Genomic DNA, 14,517 nt, shown 5'->3' on the forward strand with positions numbered 1-14,517 from the left:
TTGGGATGAATTGGAACAGAGACTGCGAGCCAGGCTTTCTCATCCAACATCAGTGCCTGACCTCACAAATGCACTTCTGGAAGAATGATCAAACATTCCCATAGACACACTCATAAACCTTGTGGACAGCCTTCCTAGAAGAGTTGAAGCTGTTATAGCTACAAAGGGTGGGCAACTCAATATTGAACCCTACGGACTAAGAGTGGGATGCCATTAAAGTTCATGTGTCTGTAAAGGCAGGCGTCCCAATACATTTGGTAATATTGTATATAATTTTTTTTATTATGTTTGGGGGTTCTAAGTAATTTTCTAGCAAACAAAATTATGATTTTTACATGTGTGACAGATATGTCAGAATTGGCTTGGACTGGAACTTGTTAAAGTGACCAAAATATGTAATCGATAGTGCTGTGTGTTAAAATATAAAAACTCAAGAGAGATTTATTGTACTTTAATAAGAACATGGAAACCCTAATCAGCCCTTCACAAAAATCAAGGTACATGAAATTATATTAAAAGTGTTCTACGGTATAACACTAAAAAAAATTGTAACTGAATATATATATATTTTTATAAACACACCTGCAAAGTGGCACAACTTTACAGATGAAGAAATGCTCACCTTTCCAGAGGTCGGTATGGAAAGCTCTGAAATGTAAAACATCGCTGTCCAGTCCAGCTTATTACAAGTTAGGTTCACAAAGAAACCCTGTGTTTCATGCACTTTCCACTAATTTGCTGTGCTAAGATGCCTAATAGTGGCTGTTAGCATTACCACTTGTTCTAGAATGTTTTGGAGATCATTGATTCATTTCTTGCCCTCTTGAATGAATAAATCTACAGAGAAAAGTCAATCTGAAAGGAAGACTAAATTGAATGTGCCTTTTTTTTTGTAACACATGAAAACAGAGGTGGATTTGTTAAAAGGTCTAAAAAGGTCTTTTTTCATGAAAGAGTAATTATTTTACTACAAACCTATTTTTCTTAATAAATACATATGTGCAACCCACTTCCCCAGTAAAAGCATAAATTCAGCACCCCTCCTTTGTATTTAGAACTAGCATATTGAACTATGCTGTTTAAAATGGTTTAAACAACTTAACCGGTATTGCAAAACCTACAAGGACAAAGTTAAACTTATCCATTGTGTTAGACAACTGGGTGTAACATATTTTCTCCTGTAACATTAACTGTTAGTCAATCTAAAATTCAGGTTGGAGGATTCTTCAACGTCCGGAGAATAGCACACAAAAATCCAAATGCGCTCCTGTTTGTCCCCAGCTCTGAATTGTACTAGAAGCACAGCTGTCCAGTGCTAAAACGATTCAGTTAAGTGCATAAGTGAAACACAGTCCACATTACCTCAGATATGAGGCTATATAGAAAACCTGGGTGAATTTTAATGAATCCATACTTTAAGACAGCCACCTCTATCAAAGCAATTGAGAAATCACAATCCAAAATGACAAAAAGCTTTTGTCACAGTATTCTTCAGAGCTAAAAAAGAAAAAAAAAAAAAAAAAAAAAAAAAAAAAGGCGTTGTCTATGATCGAGCCAACTTTGATTCTTGAGCTCTTAATGTTCCGACAGCATCTTTCACTGCATGATAGATAATATTTTTCACCTGGAATGAAAGTGAAATCAAAATAAGCAACAAAAAAAACACTACATTATAAGCATCATGGACAGATCAATGGAATACAAGCATTACCGTATTTATCGGCGTATAACACGCACTTTTTTCCCCCTTAGAATCAGGGGTAAAATGGCGAGTGCGTGTTATACGCCGATCCCCGCTGACTGTGAGCGGAGTGAATGACGACCGCCGATATATATACATAGATAGCCGAGTGTACTCGGCTAGGTTCGGCTAGCTCTGCTCACAGTCACGCCCTATGATGGACACAGGGACTGGGCGTGACTGTGAGCGGAGCTAGCCAAACCTAGCCGAGGCTATCTATGTATATGGGCTCCGCTCACAGTCACGCCCATCACGGGCAGGACTACGAGAGGAGCCGAAAGTGGCAGAGAACCACCGAGATACACAGGACCGGCTCTGTGTATTTGGCGGCTCCATTTTCAAACTGCAGTGACACTGGAATGTCACTGCAGTTTAACTGCAGCCTGGGCAAGGCTGCAAATGGACAATGACTAAAGCTGCAGATGGGCACTGACAAGGCTGCAAGACTGCAAATGACTGCAAATGACACCAAGGCTGCAAATGACACTGGACAAGCATGCAGATGGACGCTGGACAAGCATGCAGATGGACACTGATAAGGCTGCATTGATGGGCATTTAATGTAAGTTTTTTTTCCTTAAAACAACAACGATAAATACGGTATTTATTTTTAAGCAAATTCTTCTCTACTACTTTTTCTGTCTTTTGTACACATTGGAGATCAAACATGAATAGTCTGGCATCACATCCCAATCATGGAAATGGCAAAACACAAAAAGATAGTAAAAAAAAAATAGATTTTTAGAGATGCCAGATATTACAAGAAAACACAATTATTGAAAAAAACAAATGTTTTATTCAATACAAAAATAAAATAAAGGCTGTTGTATTCCCTCATTGTTATACCACTTCCCTGCTACCAAAACTTCACCTCCTAAACATTGGTAGATATTTTACTGGCTTGTGATTTATGCTGTGCTGATGCAGCGCTCTCAACAGACGCAATTAAATCCTAGTGTTCAGTCTGCAGCACAGGTGCCAAGGGGCTCAGTGCGTCTTCCCACAGTAAATACAATATATAAAAAAAGAGAAAAGAGTCCCTTATGCAAACATTTATTGGCTACATATGAGCATTAAAAAGGAAACAGCTGACGGGTTTCGGCTATGACTAAGGCTCAAGCCAAAAGGCGTCAGTTTGCTTTTTAATGCTCATATGTAGGCAATATATTTTTGCATCAAGGACTTTGGAGTTTCCAGCTCTTCTCTCCCATATACCACCAAAACTAGGCTGCCCTTTATCCTTGGATCTTAGCATGATATATAGGAATTTTGACAACAACCTCATTTATTTACTTGGTCTGGGCAATTTACCCTTTTCTGCACTACACCCACAATTTTGTGGGGGTAGGGGATACTGATTGAGCAGGGTGCAGCACCATTTTCAATGTATATTATCTATGGACTGAAGATGCTTTTAGCGAAATGCATCGGGACCTGGTGGACACACTCTGCATGACATACAACAGCTGTTGAACCACCTTTCTGTAATTTGCTGAGCTGTATTTGTATAAATAGTATATTATCTACAAAAGTTTAGGAGATGCAGTTTTGGGAGCAGGGAAGGGGTATAACAATGAGGGAATACAATTGAGGCTTGTTTATTTTAAGGAAATTATTTTATAATTTTGTATTGAATAAAACATTTATGGTTTTATAAATAATGGTTTGTGTTTTCTTGAGGTAATAACTGGCACCCATAAAAGTCCCTTTTCTCTTTTCTGTTTTATACTTTTTCAATGTCTGTCCTTCTCATCTACAGCCAGTGAATTTCAACAAATATTGGCAGACACTTTTTCCCTGATGTGGTGAGGGTTCTGCAAATTGTGAAGCATGTGAAACACAGTCTTGTCCCTTTCACTTAGAAGAAAACAGTGTAGGTAGATTTAGGCATCCATTTATGGTGTTCCATGTACCTATCAAGTGGGAAATGGACTGGCTGGCTACCTCCATGACTCACACATTAAAGAGCGTTATATGGGCTCATTCACACAGCCATACGAGTTTAAAAAAAATCATGTCTATTTGAAGTGCAAATTAGGAAACGGGTGGCTCCTGATGAGAAGCCACCTTGGTTGCAAGGATGCTTAGCCACAGCAGTATTCAGGGTCAATAAGTTACATTTACACTAAATGCGTTTAATCATTGGCACCAACGTTTTAACACAGCCTTAAATTCGGTCCATAATCAGGGCTGTGGGCGCAAATATTTCTCCAGTCAAATGCAGCTCCAGATTACAAAGTTGTGTGCAGCAGTGTATATGAGCTTATTAATTAACATACATCTGTTTTCAGATCAGTAAAAAAAAACGTATGCATTACAAATCTGAAAACAGCATATTTTCATCCATGTGCATAACTATTTTACTTGAGCATACAGTAGACTGAGAAGCCCAGGCCCCTAGTACTCACACTTGCTTAAGCTCAAGCAAACGGTGTAAAGTATTAAAGTGGAGTTCCACCCATAAAATGTACTTTGCAGAAATAAACAGCGTTATCCTTCAGCAACAATATTTGGAAATTATTTTTTAATCACCCCTTCCTCACCGTGGTGATTGACGTCATTTCCCTCGGCACCTGTGCTCGCTAGTGCTCCTGGGAGATGTGTGTCATCCTTTCCCAGGAGTCATGGGCAGCGCCAAGGACTAGCATCGCGTTCTTTAGAAACCGGAAGACAGTATAAAAAGCAAAGCATACTCACCTCAAACCAGCGCTGCAAATGATTCCATTGCATGCTGCTCTGAGGCTTTTTGTGTGTTCTGTAGATAGCTTATCTATGAAACCATAACAATGGGGCGGGCACTTCCTCCTTTGCCGGCCATTGTTATGGCAACAAGATAAGATTCCTTTCCCTGCGCCCTGTGTATATGGCGTACGTGCGAGAATGGGAGGTGCATGCTGTGTATACAGCATCACCATATCCCGGAAGAGACTGCTAGTGGGCTTCACATGCCCACAGCAGAGATGGAAGCGCTCTACATAGCAGAAATCTAAAGTAAGATCTAAAAATGGGAATTGAGCGGTGATTGCATTTATAACATTGGTTAATAGTGTTTAACTAGTTTAAGAGAACGGATTACATTGAAAAAAAAAAAAAAAAAAAATTCTGGGTGGAACTCCGCTTTAAAGGCACCAAGAAATCTCCAGACTATCCGGCGTGACATTGACAGGGAAGAATAGAAGTCAGTGTGGTATGTTTATAGCAGTGAATCTCCAAGTTTGGGAACAAGGCCAAAAGTCACACCAGAACCCTAATTAAAGTGGCCGTAAAGCCCACTTTGTGATTTTTACCTACAGGTAAGCCTATAATAAGGCTTACCTGTAAGTAAAATTAATATCTACTAAACTTGCATTGTTCAGGAGATAGTCACCCTGGATGCAGCCGCCACCGGCACATGCGCTCTGAAGGTCCAGCATACCATGCTGGACTTTCAGCGCTTCTTGCCGGAACCGAGTGCTCCCGCGCACATGCGTAGGGGGGGGACATCATCGCAGCTTCAGCCACTCACAGTGCCGGAGCCCACAAACGTGGAAGAAAGAAGTCAGCCCCCTCAGCGGTGACAGCGCGCCACTGGAAGCGCTTCAGTCTAAGGTAAGCATTCCATAATGTGCTAGTATGCGATGCATACTAGCATATTATGCCATTGTCTTACAGATGCTTTTTGTTTTTTTAAATTGCAGCCCTTTACTAAAGGAGGAAAACAGAAAAAGAACCCCAAAATTTCAGAGAAATGTTGATTTTACTTCAATGAAGCAAACATATCAAAAGGTAAGCTTGTAAGACAAAGCACAGCAAATACTCTACCTGTAGCTTGTCCTCATGGTTGGTGTGGGTATTTGACAGGTGCCTAAATTCCTGTGTTAGGCGGAAGCAATGCTTCACATGCTCTGGAGACACAAAGTCTTCGGCTACTTTTATACAGCTGTATAAATTGTGTACCTTTGGTGAAAGAATAAAAAAAGTAAGTATTGCCTTATAGAACACTGAGTGTCTGTTTTCCCATGAAAGAAAACCCAACATAAGAGGATTTGGGATACCTTTGCCATCATCTTTATGACAAAGCTATTTGCCAGACTGCCAGCCTGATGCTCTGGCGTAAATATTCTGAACCACACCCAAAAGCTTGCACCAAGCAAGGTCAAGACACCTGCTGCTGTATAACTTTTTTGTCAGGTATTTAGGAGGAATGGAAATGACTGCACTCCGGTTGCATATAACTTCTGCTGCATTTTTCTGCAGTCTTTTTCTGAAATGACGCATATTTTCATTGGTGCTCAGCTCAAACTGATTAAATTGTGATTTACTTTAAAAAGTACATTGTGACTGTTGCTTTATTAGTGCATGTCTGGCTAAGAATGTTTTTTAAGTTAACCCTAAATCATAAGCCACGCCTTGGTACCTGATGTGGGGCTCCAGCAGGAATGAAGACTGCATCGCCAAGGAACTGCACAATTGCCCAGCCTTGTACACCATATTCATCATAGAGACGTTTACGCAACGCCTGATCCAAATACCAACTCTGATCATGTATTGGGTCATGGTCTGGTGGATTCTCTTGTCCTTGTTCATCCCCAAACTACAAAAGGTAAAAGAAAAAGATGACATTGGGATTAAGCTAGCAGTACGTGTTTAATGTGAGAGATGCATTAGGGCCAGTTCATCCCATAAAAACGCAGTCCGGATGCGTTCCAGATGCTTTTCTGCATGCGCGTTTTTGACCCGTTTTTTGATGCATTCCAGTGCGTTTGATGTGTTTTTGATGCAGTCCAGTACATTTTCCCCTCCCCTTTTAACTTAACCTTAAATGAGGACATGTGTGTTCCAGTGCGTTTATTCCAGTGTGGTTTTGATACGTTTTACCACGTTCCTGTACAGTCCCGCGCAGGAAAAATGCAACGTGTTCTACTTTTTTATCTGGAACTGCAAGCACTGGTGTGAACTATGCCATTGAAAACCATATAACCTACGTTCCATGCGTTTTTGATGCATAAAAAAAAACACACTGGACTGCATGTGGTACAAACTGGCCCTAAATGGATATATACAGTACCTTTCTAAGCAGTTCCCGTATTTTCTCGGCATCTTTGGCAGCATAAATATGCCATAAAGCTCCAGGCTTTTCTTTTCCATCATGAATACGCTTTTTTGTTACTTCATCAGCATCTCCCTCTTCTATGGTCCTAAGTACCTCTGAAATGTAAATGTGGTTACTTAAACATTACAACTTTACTAGAATACAAATGTCTATGCTTAAAGAAAGTGCAGCATTGTCATAATGAATTATCAGCTGTCCAGTCTAATGGCAAGCAATACAAGCAGTGCACAAACTGTGGTTTTGTCTTAAACATATAGTCTTACCTTCATCATGGGCACTTTCTCCTTTTGGGATGCCAACATAAACCATGACGTTTACTGCGTCAGAGACATCCAAATGCAAGTTTGTTGTACCAACCCTCCTATCTTCAGCAGTTATTAAGCCTTAACCAAAGCAGAATCAACCAGTTAATATCATATTCAAACATGCACTACATTAACTTGTCTTACAAGGTAGCTAAGGAAAATTGCCAGACCACCAGTTGCCACATTTGCTGCTCTTTAGATTACTAATCCTACCAAAATATCTACAGTATTACTGCATACTAATTACTAGCATTTTTAAATGTCCCATAAGCATGGACATTATCCACATTCCTTGGTACTCTGAGGGAAAAAGCTGCTTTCAAGCAAAAAGCTTTGCGAGATACAAAAATGTACTGTATCCCAGTTTCACTGACTTCATCTGAAAAGACTCCAGCAATGTGGCCAACCTCAGGATAGTGTACCTAATAAAAGGTCACCCAGTGTTGTAGCAACACGGGGAAAGCATTTGCCAGTACTAACCTAGAAAATAGGTAAGGTTTCAATAGATCATGTGCCCCTCTCCCTAAGGCAGTACAAAGATACAGGGAGAAATGCTAAAACGTATCTGATCTTACACTGCATATTATCTCCAAGATGCACAATCACAACACTCAATTTTTAACTCAGTCTCATATGTCTCCAGTTATTACAAGTGGAAACGTAACTGCAATTACTTTTAAAATATCAGCATATTGTAAATATAACAAAAAAAAAAACAATGGGGATTTGTAGCTTCTGAAAGCAATGTATAGTAATATATATATTAAATGAAGTCACAACTAAAGCATACCATAGGCATTGTACATTTTAGGTCCAAGATCTGGTCGAACAAAATAGCTGGGCAATCTAGAAGCCAAATTAAGCCTCCCATCTCTTTTTGTATATTCTGGCAAAGGAAGGTTCTCCATCAAATCTTCAAATCTAAAACAAAGTTGAAATAACTTAAAATGTCAGCCTCATGAAAGCATTTTAACAATGAAGACATAAAGCAAGCTGGACAATCCCTTTGTTTTACACCACTAGGCCTCACTTATCTATTTCTGGAATAAGAACTGTGTACGCAGGTAACTGGTGAGGTTAAAATCTGTACCTAAAAATGACAGAATGTTAAGGATTGGTTGCTTTAGGGCAGTGGTTCTCAACCTCAGTCCTTAAAGTAGAGTTCCACCCCCCCCCCCACGCCCAAAAAAAAAAAAAAAAAAAATAGTAATGTGTTTAAAAAAATAAAAAAAAAAAACATTTGGAGGAAATTTTTTTTTACTCACCTCTAAATGCCTGTTGCTAGGGGGTCCCTCGTAGTCTGCCTCCTTCGGTGCCTGGGCTCCTGACGTCACTTCCCTCGGAGCAGGAAGGGAGATCGCCTATCCACCCTCCCTCTTGTCAATCATGTGGGACATGTGACAGGTCCCAGATGATTGCGGGGCCAGTGACGGTGCGCGGCTCGCACAGTGGGTGCCCGGCTGTGAAGCCACAGCCGGGCGCCCACAGTTAAAATGCCGGCGCCGCCGAGCGGGGGGGGGGGGGGGGGGGTGGGGGGGGCGAACGGGGCTTCGATCCCCCGCATCACTGGACCCTGGGACAGGTAAGTGTCCGATTAAAAGTCAGCAGCTGCAGTATTTGTAGCTGCTGACTTTTAATTTTTTTTTTTTTTTTTTTAATGGGAACCCTGCTTTAAGTACCCCCAATGGGCCATGTTTTCAGGTTTTCCTTTACTTTGCACAGCTGCTTTAAAATAATACCAGTGACATGGTATTGATAAGAGCTATTTTATCTAAGGGAAGTTCCCAAAACATGGCCCGTTGGGGGTACTTGAGGATTGAGGTTGAGAACCACTACTTTAGGGCACTCATCAGTTCTCACACAAATGCTAAACATACACAAATCATGACCCATTGTTGAGCACAAAGTAAAACCACAGGATGGCCATAGAAAGCCCTTCACAAGCTAACAGCAGTTACAATTACAGACAGTGTCAGAAAGGGTTCAAGTCTTTTGACTACATAGTGCTGAAGTCTGTCCAGTTGTACTCCGAATACCTCTATTCATCAGATTCGTCTGACATCATAAAGATAATAAATAAATAATAACTATCTAGCGTACCAGTGTTGCAGGCAAGTGTATGAAGCCATTTATTTTGTATTGAGTGTGTTACCGAATAAAAAAAAAGTAGGCTTGTATTCAATGACAGATGAAAGTGTTTTTTCCAGAAAAAAAAAAAAAAAGAAGTACACTTATACAGTATATGTACTGGTTGAGCAGGAACACATTTTACCTTGTAGGCATCATGTCCCTAAAGTCTTCCCCTGGTGGCCAATCCTTCAGTTTAAGAACCATAGGCGTCCCATCCTCTGCTCGTAATCTCTCTGCCAAAATATTTAATGTTACATGTTGCATTAGTAAAGGTAGAGATTTCAAAATCATTGCAACATTATAAGCATTTTCACTACAACATTAGGTGTTTATAATAAAATATAAACACAAATAAAGCTCTCTCCCTTTCACAGTTAAGGCAGTATTAAACCCAAAGCTGAAAATTTTATATATTGCAGCTTACCAATCATTAGATGTGGCGGCTGCATTCGTTTTCTTTAGCCCCCCCCCCCCCCCCCCCCCTCTGTTTTTACCTGGTAAATTGGCCAGTAACACACCTCCTGTATAATACAAACACTACTCAGTATGATGGGGAAGATTTGGACAGCAGCATTGTAAGTCTGGGGGAGGGGAGCGAATGATTTAAAGTGGTTGTAAACTCCCATCCATTAATTGTACCTATAGGTAATCCTATAATAAGGCTTACCTACAGGTACTGTAAATAACTCCTAAACTTGCACCATTTAGGAGAGATTTACTGTATATGCAGCCGATGACGTGATTGGTTCAGGAGTGATGTCACACGGCTTCGGCCAGTCACACAGATGGTGTCCGAGGACCCGGAAGGAAGACAGGTGAACAAGGATGCGGCCTCCAGCGGTGATATCGCATCAGTGAAGGGCTTCGTTTGCTGGTAAGTTTCACATAATGTACTAGTATGCGATGCATACATACACATTATGGCTTTACTTTGCAGGGCAGAAAATAAATAAATTAACCCTGCGGTTTACTTCCTCTGTATATACACTAACAAATTGAAGCTGAACTCCAGTTAATACTTTATAATCAGTTACAGCAAACAGTTTTTTTCCTTTTGAGATAAATGTTTAACATAAATAAAAGCTGATCATTCTAAGCACCTGTCAATGATCTGTCTCATCTGTAACTGCAAGAGAGAGCTTTTCTGTTAAAAACAGGCTTACTGGCTGGATCACCAGATGAAAATAAAAAAGAAAACTAATGCAGCCATCACATCTAGGAATTAGTAAGCTGCAATATAATAAAGGTTTGCTTTTGGGTTTAATACTCCCTTCACATGTAACATTTTCCAACAATGTTTGGTATTGGAATACCCAATCTGTGTTAATTAAATAATGTACAATCAGTAACCGGGAACATGTTTAAGTGTATGTAAATCCTAAAAACAAACCTCTCTTATTTGCTCCCTTTTCAGTCTGATAAATATACCATTGTAATAGTTTTGTTATATCTGTTCAATAAGTGCAAACAAGTATTGCCAGGAATCTTGAGAGATGATAACTTTCTGTTCCTGTGCTCTCTGCCCCAGTTACAATATTTCCAGTGGACTACAGAACATTTACTCCCCAAATTATGGAAAGGAATTGTTCTTTAGCCCTCTCCTAATATGAAAGAGCTGTCCTTACAAAGATTTAAAACAGTATGTGTTGCTCCTCCCCCCCCCCTTCTCCCCAGTACTGGAAGTGTGTTGCTGGAAGGAACACAAGGTAAAAATAAAGGGGAAAAAGCCTGAAAATTAAACTAATGCAGCCACCACATCGAAGAACTAGTGAGCTCCAATAAATAAAAATGTAACTCATTAAATAGATTTTGGATTACATAAATGCTTTTTTTTAATTAAAGGAGTGTTAAGAGTAGACAAACTAGACAATATCACTTAAGGCTTGTTCACACAGACAGGGGAGGGGTAGTAAAAATAGGATTTTTTTTATAACAGCTTACCTGTAAAATCCTTTTCTTTTGATGTACATCACGGGACACAGAGCCTCAGTAATAACTGATGGGTTATAGGGTATCACTAGGTGATTGGACACTGGCACACCCTTACCAGGAAGTTCAACCCCCTATATAATCCCTCCCCTTACAGGGTACAGGGATACCTCAGTTTTGTACCAAAGCAATATAAGTGTATTAGAATGTGTCCCATGATGTACATCAAAAGAAAAGGATTTTACAGGTAAGAATCCTATTTTCTTTCTCGTACATCACGGGACACAGAGCCACATAACTGATGGGATGTCCCAGAGCAATGCTATCTGAGGGGGGGGGAAACCACAACCAAGTATGGTGCAATCAGACCTGAGGATCCTCTAGTGCTGCCTGCAGCACACTACGCCCAAAGGCGATATCCTCATGCCTTCTCACATCCACCTGATAAAATCTGGTGAATGTATGAACTGAAGACCAAGTTGCGGCCTTGCAGATTTGAGCCATAGAGGCCCGGTGATGCACTGCCCAAGAAGCACCAATAGCCCTTGTGGAATGTGCCTTGATCTGAAACGGAGGATTCTTCTGTTTCAAACCGTAAGCTTGAATAATCATTTGTCGAATCCATTTAGAAATGGTCGCTTTTGACGCTGCCTGTCCTCTATTGGGACCCTCTGGCAGCACGAACAAAACATCCGTTTTGCGAATTTGAGCAGTTGCTTCCAGATAGGCCTTGACTGCTCTTACTACATCCAAGGAACGTAGTGACCTTTCTTCCGAAGAACAGGGATCTGGAAAAAAGGAAGGCAGAACAATATCTTGGTTTAGATGAAAATCTGAAACCACCTTCTGTAAAAAACTAGGATGAGGGCGCAATACCACTCTATCCTTGTGTACAATCAAATAATGCTCTTTACAGGAAAGAGCTGCCAATTCTGATACTCTTCTAGCAGAAGAAATGGCTACCAGAAAAATTAACTTTCTTGTCAACAAGACCAAAGGAATTTGACGTATTGGTTCAAAAGGCTGTTTCTGTAAAACAGACAGAACCAAATTTAAGTCCCAGGGGTTTAGGGGCGCCTTAACCGGAGGGTTAAGACGCGTCAACCCCTGTATAAAGTTTTGGACCAAAGAATATGAAGCAAGTGGCCGTTGAAATAATACTGATAAGGCTGAGACCTGGCCCTTGATGGTACTCAAGGCCAGCTTCATCTCTAATCCCAATTGTAGAAAATCAAGAATTCTACCTATCACATATTTTCTGGGATGCAACCCCTGGATTCACACCAGGATACATAAGCTTTCCAGACTCTATGATAAATTACTCTGGAAGTTGGCTTCCTTGCATTGATCAAGGTAGATATCACAGGACCTGAAAGCCCACGACTCCTCAGAATGTGGGTTTCAATAGCCAAACCGTCAAATTTAGCGTTTGTAAGGCAGGATGGAACACTGGACCCTGAGACAACAGGTTTGGGCGTAACGGTAGGGTCCACGGGGAACCCACCTTCATCCTTACTATTTCTGCATACCAAGTGCTCCTGGGCCAGGCGGGAGCTACCAGAAGTACAGACTTCCTTTCTTGCCTGATCCTGCGAAGGAGTCGTGGCAGTAGCAGAATAGACGGGAATGCATAAATCAGTGAGAACCGACGCCACGGAATCACCAACGCATTTGTCCCGTATGCAAGAGGATCCTTTGTCCTTGCTACAAATCTGTCTATCTTTCTGTTGAATCTGGATGCAAAGAGATCTACATCTGGAACCCCCCATCTTTGGCATATAGCCCAAAAGACGTCGAGATGCAGAGACCATTACCCTGGGAGTAACTGCTGGCGACTTAAATAGTCCGCCTGCCAGTTCTCTACCCCTGGAATGAAGACTGCTGATATCCATGGCACCTGTTTCTCTGCCCAGACAAAGATCTGGTTCACCTCTCTTTGAGCAGCTCGGCTCCTGGTGCCTCCCTGATGATTGATATAAGCCACTGCTGTGGCATTGTTGGACTGGATCCTGACTGGGCAACCCTGTAGCCTGAGAGTCCAGGCTCTTATGGCTAGATATACCGCACGGATCCCCAGAATGTTGATGGGTAAGGTCCTCTCGGTTTTGGACCATACCCCTTGGACCGCAGACTGTTCCAGAACTGCTCCCCAACCTGAAAGACTGGCATCCGTTGTTACCACCGTCCAGGTAACCAGTAGAAAGGATTTCCCCTTCTGCAGGTTTTCGGGTATTAACCACCAATTGAGGCTCTGACGCACCGCCTGAGACAGGTGCATTGGAAAGTCTAATGCCTGAACCTTCTTTTTCCAGGTCGACAAGATACTGTGTTGCAGCAGTCTTGAATGAAACTGAGCATAGGGAACTGCTTCGAATGAAGACACCATCTTTCCTAGTAGCCTCATACAAAGGCGGACAGAAGGACCCTTCTTGGTTGGTTGAGAATCCAACCTAGGTGTTCCAGATACTCGACCGTGGTCCTCAAGCTCCCGTTCAAAGAGGCTACCGACCGGTCTATCAAGAGCAGGCTGTCTAGGTATGCTATGACAGTTATACCTTGAGCCCTTAATCTGGCCAGAGGAGGAGCCAAGATCTTTGTAAACACTCGAGGTGCAGTGGCTATCCCAAAAGGCAGAGCCACAAACTGAAAATGGCGCCCTCCTCTCTCGAAGCGCAGGAACTTCTGATGAGCAGGAAAAATGGGCACATGCAGATATGCATCTCTGATGTCTATCGATGCCAGAAATTCTCCTCCCTGCAGGATGGAGGCTACTGTTCGAATTGATTCCATGCGGAAGGACCGAATCCTTAGGAATCGATTCAGATCCCTTAGATCCAGAATGGGTCTGACATCCCCATTTGGCTTTTGGACCGTAAAAAGGTTGGAATAGAAGCCCAATCCTTGATCCTTCGCGGGAACCACCATAATGACCTCTTGCGACAAAAGCCGCTTTAACGCTAGGAGGAGCGACTGCTTTTTCTCTGGATCCCTGGGAACATTTGATCTGAGGAAACGAGGAGAGTGAAATGCTTGGAACTCCAGTTTGTAACCCAAGGTTACCGTGGAGATTACCCATCTGTCCTGGAAGTCCTCCTGCCAGAGCTTTGAGAACTGTAGCAGTCTTCCCCCCACTCGAGCGAGCGGGGGCGCCCCTTCATAAAGAGGCCTTAGTGTCTTGTCTAGTAGACTTCTTCCCCCAGGACTTCTTTTGTCCCTGGGGTTGACTCTTGTTTCTTGACCCAGAAGGAGGAGGCCATCGCGACTGCCTGGAGACTGATGTCCCTGGCACTGGGGAAAGAGTCCGTTTGAAAGAGGGACGC

At 41.8% G+C, this 14,517-nt stretch overlaps 1 protein-coding gene across 1 annotated transcript in view; it reads right to left on the bottom strand.

The window, feature by feature from the left end:
- Window positions 1-435: 435 nt before the first annotated feature.
- The window catches only part of KDM3B (lysine demethylase 3B), an 88,399-nt gene continuing 74,317 nt past the window's right edge, over window positions 436-14,517 (bottom strand). Inside the window, exons 18-24 of the mRNA XM_073620403.1 lie at window positions 9,411-9,501; window positions 7,929-8,059; window positions 7,097-7,216; window positions 6,789-6,928; window positions 6,138-6,314; window positions 5,543-5,677; window positions 436-1,624 (exon numbers count right to left, since the gene is read on the bottom strand). Coding sequence (XP_073476504.1) covers window positions 1,544-1,624; window positions 5,543-5,677; window positions 6,138-6,314; window positions 6,789-6,928; window positions 7,097-7,216; window positions 7,929-8,059; window positions 9,411-9,501 — 875 coding nt within the window. The 3' untranslated portion in view covers window positions 436-1,543. The remainder of the gene's footprint in view (window positions 1,625-5,542; window positions 5,678-6,137; window positions 6,315-6,788; window positions 6,929-7,096; window positions 7,217-7,928; window positions 8,060-9,410; window positions 9,502-14,517) is intronic.

Source organism: Aquarana catesbeiana, linkage group LG03 (genome assembly GCF_042186555.1).
Source record: "Aquarana catesbeiana isolate 2022-GZ linkage group LG03, ASM4218655v1, whole genome shotgun sequence".
In the NCBI taxonomy this organism is placed as follows: domain Eukaryota; kingdom Metazoa; phylum Chordata; class Amphibia; order Anura; family Ranidae; genus Aquarana; species Aquarana catesbeiana.